This window comes from Lampetra fluviatilis, chromosome 2, assembly GCF_964198595.1.
Source record: "Lampetra fluviatilis chromosome 2, kcLamFluv1.1, whole genome shotgun sequence".
In the NCBI taxonomy this organism is placed as follows: Eukaryota; Metazoa; Chordata; class Hyperoartia; order Petromyzontiformes; family Petromyzontidae; genus Lampetra; species Lampetra fluviatilis.
In genome coordinates, this window is record NC_136276.1 from 17,699,747 (window position 1) to 17,720,113 (window position 20,367).

At 42.0% G+C, this 20,367-nt stretch overlaps 1 protein-coding gene across 3 annotated transcripts in view; it reads left to right on the forward strand.

The window, feature by feature from the left end:
* Window positions 1–3,285: 3,285 nt before the first annotated feature.
* Window positions 3,286–20,367, forward strand: part of XYLB (xylulokinase) — a 168,111-nt gene continuing 151,029 nt past the window's right edge. Inside the window, exons 1-6 of one of the 3 annotated variants that reach the window (XM_078871467.1) lie at window positions 3,286–3,660; window positions 4,642–4,724; window positions 9,849–9,918; window positions 10,609–10,689; window positions 12,966–13,052; window positions 16,436–16,564. In XM_078871467.1, the coding sequence (XP_078727593.1) occupies window positions 3,607–3,660; window positions 4,642–4,724; window positions 9,849–9,918; window positions 10,609–10,689; window positions 12,966–13,052; window positions 16,436–16,564 (504 nt within the window). In that variant the 5' untranslated portion in view covers window positions 3,286–3,606. The remainder of the gene's footprint in view (window positions 3,661–4,641; window positions 4,725–9,848; window positions 9,919–10,608; window positions 10,690–12,965; window positions 13,053–16,435; window positions 16,565–20,367) is intronic. The other 2 variants (XM_078871457.1, XM_078871474.1) reach the window with 2 other exon arrangements.

Below are 20,367 nucleotides of genomic sequence, written 5' to 3' on the forward strand. Positions count from 1 at the left end.
TTCGAATCCAGTGGTCACCATGATTAATGATGTGCTGTGTATTAACCAGACAAGTACGTACCGTCTGCTTTACAGCAGATGTTAAAGATCCCATGATGTAATTTGCACGAGAAGGCCAAAGTGTGTCGGCTTCATGGTGTGTATTTGGAAAATTATGCACTAAGTAATAATTTGTAACACAAAGGGCGTGTCTTTTAAAACTATACCCAAGCGTCTTGGAAAAACACGATACTTGAGCACAGTATACTTTTAAAGACACACCCAGTATGTAGCAATCATCGCGCCATACTGAAGAAAACTTGGCAGGACCCTCCTGAAAAGCTGTCATGAGACTTAGCGAGGATTTCCTGGGTAAAACAAGCGCACTACTATTTGTCTTCTGAGAAATAAAGTTATTTTTTTTTCTGTGGTGAGACTGACTCCTGCTATGAAAATCGATTTTTGTCTTCTTCTCACAACTGCCATAGGGCTGCCAATGAAGATGAACATTGCTCCTGTGAGCAGGGAGACACCTCAACTTGACTTTTGCCTTGAGAGTATATCCCGAGGTTTTCACTTGGTTTTTTGTTATCAGCCCTGTCAATATCCTTTCACTGTTACACAGTGATAATTGCGAATTTAAAATACACCTAAATAGAAAAGACAGGCAGACATGAAGACTGTGCTAAAGGTGAAAAATAATTTATGGCTGTTTTACCTGTGTCGATACAACTACAGGGACTCCTAAAACTTAAGTTAGGTTGCAGAGGTCTGTTCATAAGTCCAACTTTACTCCTGTAGATTCCAAACATGTTGTACGGCGTGTACACTAAAGACGGTGAATGGCTTTAAAAGTTGTATAATCTCCTGTAGATTCCACTGGTTCTTCACGTTCTATAGATGTAGATGCCACTGGTTCATAATGTTCTGTAGATGTTGATGCCACTGATTCATAATGTTCTGTAGATGTGGATGCCACTTGTTCATAATGTTCTGTAGATGTAGATGTCACTGCTTCTTCACGTTCTGTAGATGTAGATGCCATTGGTTCATGTTCGGCAAATGTAGATGCCACCACCGCCATCTATTGCGCGGCGGTTGAACTTACGACTCTCGGTTCGAACAGGCAACTTGGACATAGGGACAGGTTCGTTCGTATCTGTGAAAGTTCGTAAGTCGAATGTTCGTAATTAGAGGAGTCCCTGTACACGCATTTCGGTGTATTAACATTTTACGTTGTGATTTTCATTCCTTCCCAGACCTCCACATTTCCACAAAAGCATTGGCAACACGCGTGGAATGAAGATTTTGAGAAAGCCTAGGAGTTAGTCGACATCTCAAATGTGATTCTTTTGAAAGCTTCTATTGTATTGCTGGTCGAAGATCACTCGCGTTATTATTCAATTGCAGCACGTGCACTCCTGGCAGCGTTCGTCTTGTTGTGGCTGCTTGTATGCTATTTGTAGGCAAAGTCCGCCATCTAGTGTAGGTGGGGGAGATTAGCATTGCTTAAAATATAAACCAAACTACCACTGTCTGCGCCGAATTGTAAGCCGTGTTGCAAAGTCACTCGAATAGCCGAGAAGTTCATTCAGCAGAATCAATGGATGTTTCCATTGAAATGTAAAAATATATATGTAAATGGTTCTATTACAGTAATCGTGCTGTATGCTGTATTAAGCATGCAAATTATTGATCAGGAACGTAAAATACACGGGGGTTCTAACTACACGTATTGTAGTTTAGCAGAATGAACCTCAATTTATTCTCGAAAACTATCGTTAATTAGATCTTAAATGCATTTGCAATTTCTGAATTACAAATCAAATCATCATGGGACCTCCTTTGTCAGTACCAAAATATGATAATAGGGTTTTCCCCTTTTTTATTGCAACAAAACAGGTGTTAAGATGTTAAAACACCAAACTGAAACCTTTTAAAAGGAATCGTGCATATATATGCATATATATGCAGGCTGTACGCCTTTTGGCGTCCTCTGATTTAACACCGTTTGAGACGAGGCTCAAAAGAAAGCTGTCTCTGATGTGGACCAATCAGTTTCAAGGACAATGCCATCATATTAGCAGAGTATGTTTTTTGTTTGCATTCTGACCACAAGCATTGTGGTTAATGCAGACACGATTCATTGTAAAAGGTTTCAGTTTGGTGTTTTAACATCTTAACACCTCATAATAAAGGTTTTTGGGTCAGATCGCATTATTTATAAATGAGTCGTAACCATCTTCTTGGTTCTTTCGGTAAAGTCACGTGGCCGAAACGTCGTGAGAATTATTTTATTATGTTTTATTTTTATTATTTTATTACTTCCCTTCTACGTGACTTTACCGAAAGAACCAAGAAGATGAATCCCTGCAGTCACGAAAGCTTTAAATCGAAAAATGAGTCGCAACCCTCCACCACCCGACACGACCAAACAGTAAAAAAAGGTGTTACGTTTTTCAAAGGACAAAATAATTCACTTCTTTAGCCCACCAGTGTGTTGAAGAGCGAATCAACATCATTTAAAATTTGAGTAGTACGACGTTTCGCTGGTAATTACATCCAGCTTCATGGGGCGATTTGCCAGAATGGTGAAGCCCTCCTCTTGCTCCCGCTCTTAAATAGAGCAGCAGCATTGTGACGTCATCATTTAATTCAATCAGGTGCAGTGATTCGAGGCGGAGAGGGGGGTATTGTAATGATATAGATTGGTAATCATTCAATTGTTATTTTTACTGTTTGACCGTGTCGGGTGGTGGAGGGTTACGACACATTTATAAATAACGCGATTTAACCCAAAAACCTTTATTATGAATAATATTGGTCGCGAAAGCCTACTACGTGTTAAACTGATCTTAACACCTGTTTTCTTGCCAGACAAATACAATGTTGATCATTTACTGTTCTTTTAAGGCCACTTTTCACTGCGCATACAGTGCCGGCGTTGTACAGTGCGAACAGTGTCTACTGTACACGCACGTGGGTGCTGCTGTACGTATACAGTGCTTGGTGCGTGCCGTGTTCGGTGTGTGCAGTGTTATATGTGTAGTGTTATATGTGTAGTGTGTACAGTGGTATGTGTAGTGTGTGGTGTGTACAGTGCATTGTGTGCGGTGCACGTGGTGTGCAGTGTTGTGTACAGTGTGTATAGTGCACGTGGTGTGCAGTGTACAGTGTGTATAGTGCACATGGTGTGTGTAGTGTACAGTGTATAGTGCTCGTGGTGCGCAGTGTACAGTGTGTATAGTGCACGTGGTGTGCAGTGTGTTGTGTACATTGTGATGTGTTCGCAGTGCACTCGCAGTGCACGTGCGCAGTGCGTTGTGCGTGACACATGTACAATTCGTTGTGTGTACAGTACGGGCGAGGCTGCTGCTGCTGCTCCTGCTGAATTCGTCAGAGACGTGCAGCGAGAGGCGGGCGGAGCAAGCCAGAGGGGGGCTTGAGGAGCCCGGGAGGTGTATCAGGGGTAGCCGGGAGGAGCCTCCAGACCCAACAACACCGACAACAACAACGAGGAGGAGGAGGAGCAGACTGGGACCGACACGGGAGCAGAGCAGAGGATCCGTCGCCATCCGCCTCCTCCACTCCTCCTCGCTGCTCCCCCTACCTACCGAGCTGGATTCAATGTCGACCCCGAGGGGGGCTCTCGTGCTCGGCCTCGATCTCAGCACCCAGCAGGTGGTGGGGGATGATGAGGAGGAGGTTGGGCAGGAGCGAGATGATGGTCGAGGCATTTGTTGACGTGGTTGTTGACGTTGTTGGAGAGTTGGTTGGGAGTGAGAGGTGTTGATGAGATGTCAATGAATCGTTGTTGTTCTTGTGGGTGGTGGTGATGACATGCATCCATTGCTCATGTTTGTGGTGTTATTGATTCATTGATGATATGGGTAATTGTCACGATGTAATTGACGCGTTGTGAATGTGGGTCATGTGGTCAAGATGCCCTGGGTGGTGTGGAAGTTGTGATGGTGAAGGCTTGTGGGTGTTGATGTTCTATTTGAATAGGCTGATGTGGTGAGGATGTAAAGGACAACATTGTACTGCTGTAAGGTGTAATTGTTAACGTGGTTCACGCGGTGAGAACGCGGTGGGTCATTTTGGTAGGTTACTTATTGAGGAATGTAATAATGTCAATAATTCGCCTACAAATGCCACACTTGGGCTCGCATTTCCTTTGGAGGAGGTTCCTGCATTTGGATGTCTGTCCATTTTCTCTTGAATGAGTGTTTTGCTCTTGCAGAGGAACCAGACTACCCAAACATTTTAATGTTAAACACGTCTGCACAGATGGGTGTCCTTACCACAGCCCATCAGGTTTGGTAGCTTCAGTCCATCGACTATTGGCCTCCAAAGTGCTGGATTAAAGCCATGCACCATCATGCCCAGGTTCTGTGGTGAATGATACAGTGGTGATTGTGATTTGATTTGGTGGGGATGTAGTGGTCAATATGTTATCTTATGTTTTAGGAACGTCGTATGTGGAGCGGGTGTTGATCGCGAGATAAGTATATGGTAAAATGTGCTAGATATTGTCATGAATGACGTGCTAAGAGATTGTAGTGGATCAGATGGTGCAGATGTGATTGGTGATGGGGAGGATGTAATTGGTGATTGCCTAGATATTGTTGTGGAAACACTCGTTCTGTATTCAAATGACAGGTGAAAGCCATGGTCCTGGATGATCAGCTCGTTGTGCTGACGGAAGTCCACGTCCACTTTGACAAGGATCTGCCCAAATTCAGGTGGTGCCTCTTGGCCTTGTTGAGACCCTCAGATGTTCATGAGCTGGAGACCAGAGCACTGAAATGGGGCAATGATGCAAAATGTAGTTGAATGTAAATTGTATGAAAAATACTTAATCTGATCTACAAGTGTAATAATATTTATTAAATAATAAAACACTATCACACTAACTTGATGGTAATATAAATATAGTGAGGTGGCTTAGATGTGCCTACAACTATGATAACACTATATGCAATTTGTATTATGTATCTTAAAGTGGACAGTATATGCCACATACCCACCTGTAACATCTCTGTTAAAAGGCTCATCTCTATGGATGATAGCAATATTTATTTCATTTTAGTCAATTACCAAATGCCACATTGTGCAGTGACTCTTGACATTAGATTATCAACTTTCATGCTTGTGCAAGAGAATTTTGCAACAATGATTAACAACGTGGTTATCAGTTAATGTCCCAACAGCACCAAATGACTTGCAGATTAACGACACTGATAATTGTGTAATGTGACATACACCTCCATGGGGTTTGTTTCACAAGCACCAGGAGGATTAAAGAGGTCCTCATGAAATATCTTGTTCTGTTGTTTGATTACACCATTCAGCCAGATAATGTTGCAGCACCCATCTCACAATCAGAAGGCTGCAAATTCAAACCTCAGCTGGGTATTGAATTAGCCAATCATACGTCTAGTGTTGTTAATATGAGTAGTGCTTTGTGGGAAATCGTTAGTTTATGTGGATAAATTGTTCCCCGCAGTGCATTTTATTTGAGCATAATTACAGCATATTTACAGTGGGCTTATGCTGTAATACATTGACAATGTTCAGGTGATTGGACAGTGAACGAATTACCTATACAAAAAACATATGCAGTATATTTTATATCGCATTCATAAAATATATTGACTGTAAGGGATAGGCACGTCACTTGTTGTTTAGTCGGGTGGAGGAATACTTGTTTTTGTGAACATGTACCATGGCAGTATGCCTGCGCTTAGGCTCTTTATACTGATGGGCCATCCATGAGTGGGCGCAGAGGAGGGAGTTGTTAGCATTGGCATCAAAGGGGGTTTAATCCCAACGTTAATTGATTCATCTCAGTAAAACATTCTTTAGTTTTCCATGTATGAGCCCACTGAGATTAATCTTCTCTTTTCCAAAGAAGACTTTAGAACCATAGTTTCATATGAACATGTAAGGAAGAAGATTTGTACCAGAGTACATTTCATTTTTCCAAAGCACTCCAAACTGTTCTTATCTTTCTCTTAAATAATTGTGTTCCCTGTCGACATTTACCAGCTGCTCTAGGTATATATACTGTGATATATATTCTAGCTCAGTGGCGGTTTCTTCATTAGGGCGATTGGGCGACGCACCACCAATGTCATTCAACCACAGAGTCACGCTAGCCGTCACTGTGCCTCTGGATATAGTCCAATCAGCGTCATGTCACGTTCTGTGGAGTACCGCCTCTTTTTGGGCGATTTCACTCCGGCTGAGAATCGCCCCGAGTGGCCCCATAGACTTACATTCAAAGATGTTTTTTTTCGAACGGGGGGCGCTGCAATGCATTCTCTATGGCTTCCGGGAGGGCTCGCACTAACGTGCTTACGTCATCATACGTAAGCACGTTTCATCCAACAATATAATTTGTCACCACCTAGTGGAATCTTTAATAAAATAAACTTGAGTGGATTGTATTAATAGTGAGTATAGAAACAAACAAGATGTATTGTAAGAGTCACTTTATTTTTCATTAATATTAAAGAAGTGAAGTTGCCTTTACATGCTTAAGCTGTTAATTTATCCATTGCATGGGTGGACCTTATCCTTATCAATCATCCAGACATTTGCCCCCCCTGAGAGATTTTGCAGGAGCCGCCACTGTTCTAGCTGTTATCTTCTGAAATATATCTTCAGTTGCTTGGTCAACTTGTTGCACATTCGTTTTGCATACCTCGCCTGGTATACAGGAGTTTGTGGGTTCGATCCCGACCCTGACACCTGTATACTTGGAGTTTGCATGTCTGTCTCCCCGTGCTCGCATAGATTTTTCTCCGGTTTTTCCCTCCACATTTAGAAACATGCATGTCCACATAAGCCACTTCGTTGAGCTATCATTTGTGGCCAGGTCACTTCTGAACAAGAGCTGTCTCGCTTAGTGGGCCTTGCCTGGTAAAAAATAAATAGTTCTGCTCAGTTATCGCGAGCTTTACTTGCCAGATTTACTAAGTTTTATCATTCCCTGTAGTGTTTTCCTTTGTCAAACTACAAACTGCCGGTTCACAACTATTTTTACTTGACCCCGCACCCCTTGTACCCACCTGAAATCCTATCACACTTTCTGGTCAGTGATTCAAATGCCAACCACAATGTATCACAATCGGACAGATGGCGAACGGAATAGAGTTACAAGTAACCAAAAAGACCTCAACAGCGACCCAAAAGAAGCCCCTCCTGGCTTCTTGCTCCCCTCTAAACTCTGGACGATGGGGAATCGGTGCAATTACCACTATAATGTGTGTCCCGTGTGTGACGTTACTCCACATGAGGCCCACTCACGCGTGACGTCACACTACATAAGGCCCACCCCTGCGTGACGTCACTCCACATGAGGCCCCCCCCCCCCGTCATTCATATTCATGAGTGGGTGGATTTTTACACTAACGCGGAAGGTCGAGCTGAATTAAATAGCTTATTACCCAAAGTCTCTTCAAATATGACGTTTCTTTACAGAAAGTGACGGTAAAAAATAAATATACGCAGCACACTGCTACGTGACGTCACTGTAAAAGAGCCCCCCCCCCCTCATTAATAATCATGAGCGGGTGGATTTTTCCACTCCCGCAGAAGAAGGTCGAGCGGAAATAAATATTTTTACGCAAATTCGCTTTAAATTTGACATTTATTAAAAAGGTTAGTCAAATTTACTACTATAATGAGCCAAGAATGTCAGTGTGTCCCGCGCGTGACGTCACTCCACGTCGACCAGCCCACCTCATGAATATTCATGAACAGGTTACGTCCGACACATGCACCTCCCCCCTCCCCACCATTAATTATCATGAGCAGGTGACCTCAATCCACATCGAACAGCCCCCCTCATTAATAATAATCATAAGGTGACGTCCTCCAAATGGACACCCCCCCCCCCGCCATGAATAATAATTAGCGGGTGACGTCACTCCACATGGGGGGCGAGGCGCTTCCTCCCCCTTCGGCGTCAACTTCCAACCCTCACTACTACAAAGGCAGAACCCTCACGTCACGTGATCTCCGTCACGCTGTTGAGACATCAAAGTAAAAAGGACGTCATGATGAACAAACTAAAAATGAAATTGGTCTGTGTCACCGCGCCCTTACAAATTGAACAAGAATGAATGCAATGAATATCACGTCCCGGTCTGCTTTTCGCTTGCAAGTTTCTGATTTACTGCAATACACCCATCCTTGGACAGGCAAAAGGCTAGTGCCTATATAGTCAACTACACAAGTGGAAGACGAGACGGTTCACCTGTGACTAGAGCGGAACAAACATTGGAGCACATGGTCAACTGCCCGTTAAGATGATATAATAGAGGCACCAAATCAATTCACCAGCTTACAACCAATGCTGTTGGATGGCTAAAGAACCTCGACATAGATTGACAACTTGTTTTGGTATTGTAACAATCGATAGCTTATCTCTGCAACAGGGACAACACAACTTAAGAAAGAAGAAATCCAATCAATTTTTGGAAAACATGTCAGTGAATAACTGGTGAAAACGTGTCTCCTTATATGATTCCCCTTCGAATACTGTATTTTGTTGATTCTTATAATCCCAGTGTAGTTGTTCCCTCTGTTAGTTTTTTTCTTCTTAATATATTTAGGTATCGGTTTTTGAGAGCTTGGATGATTTGCACCAATTTACAACGATTTGTATTGCCTTTTCAATGTCTAGGCCTAAGGACATATTGTATATGACCTTTTGTTTTGCTCATATTCGTCCTGAGCCAAACTTTACAGCCTTGATAATTGGTTCTTTACCCTTCTATCTGGCAACAAAACTGACACCTTTTTACAAGGAGTCATGTTTGCATAGACCGCAATACCTGCAGTCATAATACAAACAAAAGAACATAACTCTGATAATGTGCACTGTCCTTGAAGTTGATTGGTCCACACCCGAGACAGCTTTCCTTAGAGCCTAGTCTCATATGGGTTTTGGCGTCATCTGGTCCAACCCATATGAGACTAGGCTCTAAGGAAAGCTGTCTCGGGTGTGGACCAATCAACTTCAAGGACAGTGCACATTATCAGAGTTATGTTCTTTTGTTTGTATTATGACTGCAGGTATTGCGGTCTATGCAAACATGACTCCTTGTAAAAAGGTGTCAGTTTTGTTGCCAGATAGAAGGGTAAAGAACCAATTATCATATTTTTACTGGCAAATGAGGTTCCCATAGTGTAGATGCTTGCCCCTTTACAGCCTTCTTTAATACGTTACTCTGACATTTCTATTGGATGTTATGACTAGGTCATAAGAAAATCAGAGATTATAAATTTTGTATGCCTTTTTTCGACAGTCCCAATTTTTTTTTACATATCTTAAAACATTGCTGTGCATAATATGTGGTATAGGACAGTATAATTTGGTTGAGTAGAAATTTTGATCCTGGAATTTTGGCGATGCAACGAATAGTTATGACACTGGGTATCTATGACCATTTACAGCAGGCAAAGTACGATGGCATTTCCCACATTAAACTTGCTAATTGCATCACATTATTAATGGACAACATATGCAATATTTTTTCCTGGAGTTAATATTTACTTTATTCATGAAAAAATTGTTACTGCATAATCCAATAAACATGCCTTGTTAAGCTACATTAAAATATAAATTTACAAATCAAAATTTATAGTATGTAAAATATATTGATATATTGATATTTTACATCATAAAGATGAACTTCGTGTAAAGTGCATTAATATAGCTACTGATTTAAGAGTTCACCATAATATCCATGTTATCTCATTTTCTTATAGCCTGAACCATGAAGGTAAGATGTCAATTAGACAATGAGTTTTTCCCCAAATTTAACCCTTTTTGCCCCCCCCCTCCCTCCTGTTAGTACCCAAGGTGGTGTTCACATTCACGAGGACAAGCTGACGGTGACCTCGCCAGTGCTGATGTGGGTGGAGGTAAGCCAAATAACGCTGTAATCCCTGCGTTGTAATCATGATGAGACATAAAAGTGAGCACTCCTGCACGTCGCACTGACCATTCACTGCTTTCAGTCTTGAGGGCCTTTAATAATGTTCACTTGCCCATGGAAATCAAAATTAGCCTTTGGAGTCTGGCCCTCGGTTATTCGGTCTGTCTGAGCCGATTTTTTATGAAAAGGTGACGAACTGGTGGCCATGGTAATCCAATAACTATGTATAATTGTGCCCTTATGCACGAGATCTGCTGTGCTCTCAGAAAACCAAAGAGTGCATTTGTTGAACTTATACAGCTGTAATGCTTACAACAACAGTGTGAACTTACGCAATGAGGTGAAAACTAGATTGTTTTTTCATACTAAAAAATATACTATTTCATGGCATAGACATGTAAAAAAAATCCTTATATTGATTTTATTTAATTTGAATGTCATTTTTTAAATTTAGAGAATACATCTTTGCTGCATTATGGTTAGCAGTGTCCATCATTAAATATATTGTATGCAGTGCTCATGTGTTTGCGCAAACGTGTGAAATAACTATAATATGCAGAGTTGATGGGTTAAGTAGGCATACAATCAAAGTGCAATTAAGCTTGTAGCATTGTGTCCATGTTTTCTTTACAATATTGCCTTACCCTGTCACCACCTGCTCCCCTCCACCCACCAGGCTATAGATTTGACACTGGAACGACTGGTGCAGTCTGGTGTAGATCTGTCACAAGTGGCGGTGTTATCTGGCAGTGGCCAGGTGTGTACCTCTGTTTCTGCTACTAAATCATAGAACCACCCTGTATCTTCCGATTTAAAGCTTTCGTGACTGCAGGGATTCGTATTCTTGGTTCTTTCGGTAACGTCACGTAGAAGGGAAATAATAAAATAATAAAAATAAAACATTAAATGAAATTCTCACGACGTTTCGGCCTCAGGTGAAGAAACAGAGCTGTCAGAAAGACAGTGTCCTAATGAACACTGCCAAGCTTGGCAGCGTATTTTAAGCTGGGTGGAAGGAGGAGAGAGCCTTGACAAAGGAGTTTACATATCAACAGAGGAATTTAGCATATTGATGACAAATGCAGATATGGGGTTAGTCGCTCCTTGCGGTATGTGTAGGCGGTGGGGAGGTCTCAAAGTCATATTATGCTCGTGTATTATGTAGGATTAGCAGTAATAAAGGGAAACCATTCTTATTCTATATAATTTACACTGCAGAAGCGTTTTTTCAGCCATACGTAATTGGGCATTTCTGTTGCTTAAATGTGTGTGGCTCATCCAACTGAATGGTGATGTTACAGATCGCCCAACATGTACATTGATATTTGGACGTTTAGTTTTCAGCTATGGATAAACCTTGGTTCATTATATCAATTAGACTAATTAAATACGTTGTGATGAGTCAACAACAGTGATGTTCATATTTACAGACTGGTCACTGCCAAAATAATCTGGAATTTTCACTGCTGGTTCAGGCCTAGAAGTGAACCTGAATGCATTTTTGAGCATTTGTGACTCTTTATGAACCATAGCAAGATAAATATAGTAAAAGAAGATTGTATTGTAAAGCTTGAAGAGTATGTGATTCTATAATCATCCGAAATGAGATCTGATGCACAATTGTGTTTAATAGTGAAAGAAAATGCCAACATTTTCCCACCTACGGAATGCATTTATTATCTTGAATATTAGAAGCAGTGAAATGGGTGCATTTGTCAACGCTCGACATTGCATGTTAATTTTTACCACTTGCTCAAGACAGGCAGGTGAATATATTAATTTAAATGGATAAAGCAAGTTAGTCTTCTGGGGACATCTTTGAAACTCGTACTCATCTTCATCAACCAAAGTGACATTATTTAGATATAATTTAATGCTGCTTTTCTCCAGTAACAAAGTTTTTAGCCGATCCTAAAAAAATCTGTCTTTTATTCACATAGCTTAAGGGCATTTCAACGTAATTGAACTAGTTCCTTTCACACACAATTCCATGGACATTCATCCATATACGTCAAACATTTTAGCAGTCAAGTTACAAAGAACTGGAAGCGCCATTTCATATGTCCTGAGGAGGTCTGGTAAAGGATAGCGATTTTGAGTCCAAATTATCACTCAAGAGAAACAAAGAGCCCTGAAAAGGATACATGGTCTCATCAAAGATGTACAGTTATTGAGCATATGGCCATTTTAAACAAATCGAATATGCTAACATAGAAAATAGTATCGTGCAGAGGTGGGACAAAGTCATTGTTATGCAAGTCCAAGTCGAGTCGCAAGTCATCAAATTCATGACTCGATTCTGACTCGAGTCCAAGTCACATGACTCGAGTCCACATCTCATAGGTGGGACAAAGTCATTGTTATGCAAGTCCAAGTCGAGTCGCAAGTCATCAAATTCATGACTCGAGTCTGACTCGAGTCCAAGTCACATGACTCGAGTCCACACCTCTGGTATCGTGTACTTGGTCACTGTTCTAAATCATAATTGTTTCACTGCTTTATACAAGGCATGTGTTCAGCAATAAATCTAATTAATAAACTATTATTGGATACATTTCTGGCTATAACTCCATAGGCCTTGTTAAGCTTGGTTATAGAGATGTAAACTAGATCAAGTTAAACCTCAATGGTATACATAGCTTCGCGGCTGATGAGCTTATTCTATATATATGAAGAAGTGCTCATTTACTGTAAAGCCACGCCTGGCTCACAGGAAACTCAGAACACAAACAGGAATCACGAGCTCAGAAATCTGATCTTGTGACAATGTGTGTGACTGGGAAAAGAACTCAAGTCAGCAGGTACATAGCACTGTGCGCTAACCATTGTGCTGCTCCACTGGTAGAGGGGTAAAAGTTGACGTACACGAGAGATGGAGACGATGATGGGAACCCTTCATCCAGCAGTGGAGTGATCATTGCTGGCTGATGCTATATATGCAATTGTGCCATTCTCGTGACATTACACTGCAGTTTGATTATACAATGTATATAGATGCCTTGTGCTTTCGCGATCTCCAATGAATGAATGCAGCAACACGGTTCAGTGTACTGGCGACAGGGAGCTGGGAAAACCCTTCACAACGTCCCAGCCTCTAGCCCCCTCCACCTGACCTTGCAGGTAAGGCTGTGGTTATGGATGGGTGAATTCATGCCTAAAGGTAGCTCTTAAAGAGCTTAGCATGAGGCAGATCCCTCTGCTGCATTGTAATTAGTGCAATTGGGCACCTTGCGGTTTCTGCTGTGGGTGCGCAAAGCAAGATACATTGACAGCTCGCGGTTAGTCAATATACTTTAATGCGATTGTAATCGCATTAAACTCAACTTAAGGATAATTATCCTTAAGTTGAGTTTTATTTCATTGTTCTTTCATATTATTCCAGTCGAACATGTTTTTTTATTATATATACCAATTTGCAAAGAGAATACCTGGAAAACGATGTAACTACAAGTAGCTGATCCTGCTGACGATGTGAAGTCCAAATGTATCTCGTCTCCATTGACATTCCAAAGCCATTTATGAACGTATAGGCTGGATTAATAACAAAAGCTGGAAAGGTCCTGGTCTAAAAGCGCTTGAGCAGCACTATACATATGCCGAGTTGATCACAATTCCATTCAACATAATAGCATCGGCTTTATGGTGAAATTGCATGCGTTTCCCTGCAATTTCAAGGTGTGGTCACAAGATGTCAACCATGGAGCACGGGAGGCACCATGAGTGATGCATATTGGAATAGAGAATACTGTCCTGTATGTCAGACATGTGGCTACTGGGGAGTGGTGGCGTAGCAGTTAGCACGCTGCGCTACGAACCCGGCAACCCAAGTTCGATTCCCGCTGACGGCCAACACCATGGAGAATGATCTGAACCGGCCCTGGACACTCCCCTAGGTCGACGTAGCCCCAAATGAGTATCTAGCGTGGTGTGTAAACATCGCCACTAGGGAGACAAAGGCGGCCAGGTGTGGTGCTGGCTACCCACCCCCTCGTGTGCCATGCCAGCCTTGTTAGGTGCTCGCTAACAGCGCTTGCCTCAACAGTTTGTTATAGGCTATACGGAGGGAGGGGGGAAAAATCTTTGTCCTTGGCTTCCTGTTTTCTTAGGGTCCCCTCGAAGTAAACATGAGACCCATAAATGTTTGTGCACACATATATGGATACGTTCAAATTATTTAAAAAAATTACTATCGTGGAGTAATTCAGTTTAAATTATAAGAAAACCCATCCCAACAACAAATTAGTGTCTACTCAACAAATAGATTTAACAACACAGATGACGTGCATTGCATGTACAAAAGGTCTTAGTCTTATCCAGTTATTTTTTACATGTAAGGCTGAAACCTGTTTTTACATGCAATACACATCTTTGTATGTTGTTAAAATTGTTTTAGTTCATCACCCTATGGGAGTTCCTCGGCAACTCTATTCCATCAGCATTTGTTCAAGATGGAAAACTGTTGACTGGTTTGTTTTTCTGACTTTCATCAGAAGAAGCAGCCTAGTTAAATAACATTCTCTTTTTGAGCAGTGCCGGTAACCTTACTGGCCATTAATTTCTGGCCAGATGAGAATTTAGATGCTCATTTTTCACGTGAACTACGAGTAAAAAACAGCCATTAGCTGCTATTTCACACTTTATGTTGCTATAAATGCTCCCACCAACATAATGGGAAGTGCCCCCTATTTTAACTGGACGTATAAATGTGCTTCATGTTTGCGAAATCTGCAGTGCTTACTCACAAAATGTGCTGACTTCATCTTGTTGTAAAACAACTCTCTTGCAGTTTAATGTTTTTGTTTTTTTCAATATCACAAAGAAATATATTGATGGAAATTAGCAATTTTTAGAAATGGTAAAATTGTGCCAAATCTATACTTGAAAGACTTTATTTTACCTGCAAATCAATCATGTAAATCTTCTTGACAATATTGTTTATGTATAATACATCCAGGGGCGGTTTCTTCATTAGGGCGATTGGGCGACGCACCACCAATGTCATTCAACCACAGAGTCACGCTAGCCGTCACTGTGCCTCTGGATATAGTCCAATCAGCGTCATGTCACGTTCTGTGGAGTACCGCCTCTTTTTGGGCGATTTCACTCCGGCTGAGAATCGCCCAGAGTGTTCCCATAGACTTACATTCAAAGATGTTTTTTTTCGAACGGGGGGCGCTTGCAATGCATTCTCTATGGCTTCCGGGAGGGCTCGCACTAACGTGCTTACGTCATCATACGTAAGCACGTTTCAGTCAACAATTTTATTTGTCGCCACCTAGTGGAATCTTTAATAAAAGAAACTTGAGTGGATTGTATTAAAAGTGAGTATAGAAACAAACAAGATGTATTGTAAGAGTCACTTTATTTTTCATTAATATTAAAGAAGTGAAGTTGCCTTTACATGCTTAAGCTGTTAATTTATCCTTTGCATGGGTGGACCTTATCCTTATAAATCATCCAGACATTTGCCCCCCCTGAGAGATTTTGCAGGAGCCGCCACTGAATACATCAGTCACTTGTTCTTGATCTAAAGCGTTTGCGGGAATTAAATTCAGCATGCGGAGGTTAGATTTGATGGTTCACACAGGGATGTGAGTCCTGAATCACGGGCTCCAGGAAGAGACATTATCACATGCGAGATGCCCACTCAGAGGTAATAACAAAGCAGTGGGGGCAATACTACAGATGGAAGAGAGATGTATCTGACCTGTCTGCAAAGTTTTTTTTTATGATTTGCTGTCTTGTGCTAGGACGTTCTACAGATATTTTGGTTTCTTCCAAAATGCTAAAAGATAGATAAAAGTAAAAATAAAATAATCAAAGTAATTGACACAACACTGCATGCAGGCCTTTCATTTAAAAGGCCTTAGGACTCATTGGGACGTTTTTGAGTAAATACATTCAATGAGAAGCAGGCTGGATGATGTTGTGGCAGAGTGTCTGAGCACAAATGCCATTTGGTGGTCAGTTTAGTCCATTCTTCCCTTCGTGGTTGATAAGATTGGAGTCACTTTGTGTGCAGTCAATAGTGATTGCACAATGGAAAGATAAACAATCTAAATAGGAATTCCCAATGCTGACTGATGATTGCAAATGGAGATGATCACGACCCAATGCTTTTTTTAAGCATGGAGACCCTTGACTTTTCAATAATATGAGAATGCAGTGAATTCCATTCCATAGTTTGCAAGGGCAACTTTGTTTCCTTTCGGCAGGTTAATACACAGTATGTGCTTTATGCATGCTGTAGTGACTCCACAGATATAAAACTTGGTAAACAATCAGCCTGATTATTAATCCATAAGTTGTACATCGCACAGGGGCAACTTCCTCAACCAAAATTGTTCCTCTACGCAAGTTTAGGACCATAAACCAATCTTGTCCGAACTCATATTTGGGGATATTTGAAGGTGAGGTCACATTGCCGGTTTCTCTGTCTTCATTGCCTCCCTCCCTCCACCCGCCCCCCCCCCCCCCCCCCCCGGACTGTGCCTCTGAGGCAGGGGTGCTTCTCGCTGGACGAAGTGCCCGTGTGGATGGACTCGAGCACGGCCACTGAGTGCAGGCAGCTGGAGAAGGCCCTGGGTGGTGCTCAGTCCTTGGCGGACATCACAGGCTCTCGTGCCTACGAGGTAGAAGTTTGTGGTGGGGAGGGATCACTGGGGAGGTGGTGGCTTTGCTGGAAGGTGTGTATGGTATCTTAGAATCAACGATTGTTGAAATTTGTTGATTTGTCCCACTCTGCGCACACGCGGTCGTTTGTGGAGGGAACGTTCACACTTAATATAGATCGATTCTTGAACAGAGAAAATGGTTGTCATTCATTAGCATTAAGATAAATTCTGAAGTAATCTTGACTTAAAGCTTTCGTGACTGCAGGAATTCATATTCTTGGGTCTTTCGGTAAAGTCATGTAGATAGGTTCAAAGAAAATAATCAAAAATAACAGAAAACTACGACGTTTCCATCGCAACGCAAGCGGTCCTCTTCAGGAAAGGGGGGTTAGCTTCCAAGGGAAACTGTTTATAAGGGTTTGAAATGGGCATAGCCAAAATGTCAGCAGCCAATGATAATGTAAGTGTTCGGCAGCGAGCCCGGCGGTGGTTCGTTTTCCACCAATCAAAGGGCTGCCAGGTGAAAATTAGCATGTTAAAGAGAGATTAGCATGTTAATGGAAGATCACAGAGCCGCATCCAAGGAGTCGGCGCGCAAAGTGACTGTGAAAGCGCAAGTTTGAAATGGGCGTAAAGCACAACTAACATCGAACGGTGGTAGGATGGAAACATCACAGCCAATTATGACTTAAACTGGTTGATAACGTTCTTCCAATGATTGCTCAGCTTGTACCCATCTTCTCCTTTGAAATTGTGTCTGTGTCTAGATATATGAATGGCTTCATGAACGAATCTTTGTTGATAGCCAGTGAGCTTGCAAAGTCCCTTCGTCTTAGAGAAATCAATTTCGTGTGAGCGCACCGCATTAAAACAATAATCAGCCACGGCCGAGGTATTGGTCCTACCGTGTTTCAGATCTGCCTTATGTTCACGAACACGGTCCGAGACATGTCGCTTAGTTTCCCCAATGTAACTACTGCCGCAGACACAGCTTAGTTTGTAGATGCCGGGGTATTGCATGTCAGGGATCACATCCTTCACAGATGAGATCAGATCACAAATTTTATGTACTGTGTTAAATCGAACTTGGATCTTGTGTTTGCTCATGATTTTGGAAAACTTTTTAGTGACCCCTGCTATGTATGGCAAGGTTTTGGTTTTGATTTGGTCCTCAGATGGTTCTTTTCCAACGGTTGGGGTGATAGCATTACAAATTGTGTAGTCTGAATATCAATTCATCTTGAGAGCTTGGTGTACGTGTTCCAGTTCACTGGCTAGGTGATGACGGTCGGAAATACATCGAGCTCCATGGGGTAGAGTTTTGATGAGGGAATTCTTCTGGGATGGATGCTGGTGGGAGTCAGGTTTTAGGTAGGCATCCGTATGGGTGGATTTCCTGTAGACAATGTCCCATTGAGCTATCTGGTCTCTTTTCGATTAAAACATCCAAGAATGGTAACTTGCCATCCTTTTCCACCCCCATGGTGAATTTGATGATTGGGTGTATGGAACTGATGTGGTTGAGGAATTGGTTCAGAGCTGGTAGGCCATGTGGCCAGATGACGAACGTGTCATCTACATACCTCTTCCACAAGGACGAACGTAGAGTGGATGCCTGGATTGCATTTGTCTCAAATTTGTCCATGAGAACATTGGCTACAACTGGAGATAAGGGAGACCCATTGGGATACCTTCAACTTGTTTGTAGAATGTTCCATTCCAGGTGAAGTAAGTGTTGGTGAGGCAGTGTCTCACCAGGGCCGGTACATCAGCATTCAGTCCTTGTTGAACCAAATCTTCAATGATTGCAATGGTGTCAAGCACAGGAACTTTGGAAAACAAAGAGACCACATCGAAACTAACGAGCAAATCACCTGGAGATAGTGAGATGTGCTTAATTAATGATACCAAGTAAGCTGAGTTGAGTACAACTGAGGTGGTCTTACCAGTGAATGGTTGTAAGGTCTCAGACAGAAATCGGGCCAGTTTGTAGGTGGGTGAGTCATTGGTGGAGACGATAGGACGAAGGGGTGTCCCTTCTTTATGGATTTTTGGTAAGCCATACAATCTGGGTGGTCTAGCAGCAGAGGGTTTTAAGGAAAGCCGCTTGATTAGTTCGATCAAAGATGTCGAATCAGTGATGATATTGTTGGTTTTCGTAACGAGGCGGTTGGTGGGATCTCTTTTAATTTTGGAATAGCTACCATCATTAAGTAGGTCCTGAATTGTGTTATTGTATGTGATTTTGTACATAATAACTGTGGCATTACCCTTGTCGGCTAAGAGGATGACGATGTCATCTTTCTTTTTTAATTGAGAAAGCTCAAAGCGCTCATCTTTACTGATGTTGCTAATAGGTGTCTTAGCATTTTGAGGATTGCAGCTTCAAATCAAGATTGAACCACCTCTACGGGGAGGATTTCCACACAACTCAGACATGACTTCAACCGAGAAGATGGATGCTAAATTTAGCAATCTTTGGAAGGACGTTGATCAACCAGGTATAGTGTTAACTGTTGGGTTGGCCGACTCTCTGAGTTGCTAAGTTTGACATATATATTTTTTCTCTCTATCACCTTGTTCCCTCTGTAAATTTCACCCCCACCCTCTCGCCCGTTGCGGCGGCCCCTTCCCTCCCTCCCCCCTCGGATTTGCCGAGGTGTGCTAGCTCTGCGATGTTGCATTTACTTGCAAATTCCATCCCTAGCCCCGCTCACTTGCCCTTGGGTTGTGGCCCACCAGGCGTGTGTGGCCTGTGGTTTGCGGTGGCCATGTCGCTACATTTCATCTTGCCTCAGCAGTCCGCCTGCTGTGTTGTTTCACCTGAAGACGATGGCTTGTGTTGCTATCGAAACATCACGATTTATTAGTTATTTTTCTATCTACGTGACTTTACCGAAAGAACCAAAGAGTCAGGTAGATGGATTTAGAGAGGCTGTAATGCAGCACTGTTACTCATTTAAGATTTGAAGATCCACTGCTTTTCTCAGCATGGAATGCAGCTTTAATGATAGATTTGTGTCCTCACAAACGTGACACGGAGTCAGCTGCTGCAGCTTTGCAACTGCAAGAGACTCAGGGGGAAGGCTCTCCCACAAAGCACCTTCACCAGCAACCTTAGCAGAGTGCAATGCGATTTGACTGAAACGTTAATGCCAATGTATCTTCGGCAGCTGAACACACTTTTTATTGCAGTCAGACATGATGACACATGCCTGTTGTCTGGCGCTTTAGCCATAGGGTTGGTAGATCACTCAGAATTCATCTGTATCTGATAAATCCACCTGTAGTGTTTGAAATGTAACTTTAGAAGGCAGTATAGTAAGTCGTTTTCTGCCCAGTTTGGTGTGCAAGTTGTTGTCTCTGAGTACTCTGGTTACCTGCCACATTCAAATGCGAAAAAACCCTCACGAAGTGGGGCTAGACTATTTGAATTTGGAACTCGGGAATAACCAGACGGTCTCCAAAAATCGGTAACAACAACAACAAAAAAGTACTCTGACTCAAACGCTTTACACGATAATTAAGCTGATTACAATATGATAATGCAAATCCACTCTACGGAAATCGGCGAACTTGTGCAATTGAATGCAGTGATCTTCCACATACTCTCGCTATCTGTTATTTATTTACTATTTCCTTACAAAAACCAATTCATCAGCCCATGAAAATCAGCCTGTTTTTTGGGTTTAACAATCAGACCTCCACCTCTGCATCACGGCAATGGTAAGTGACTTGGATTAAACTGTGGTAGATTTTTTTTATTCTTCTTAAATAAAAAATATGAAGTTGTGAATGCTCAGTTTTTTGTTATGATGTGT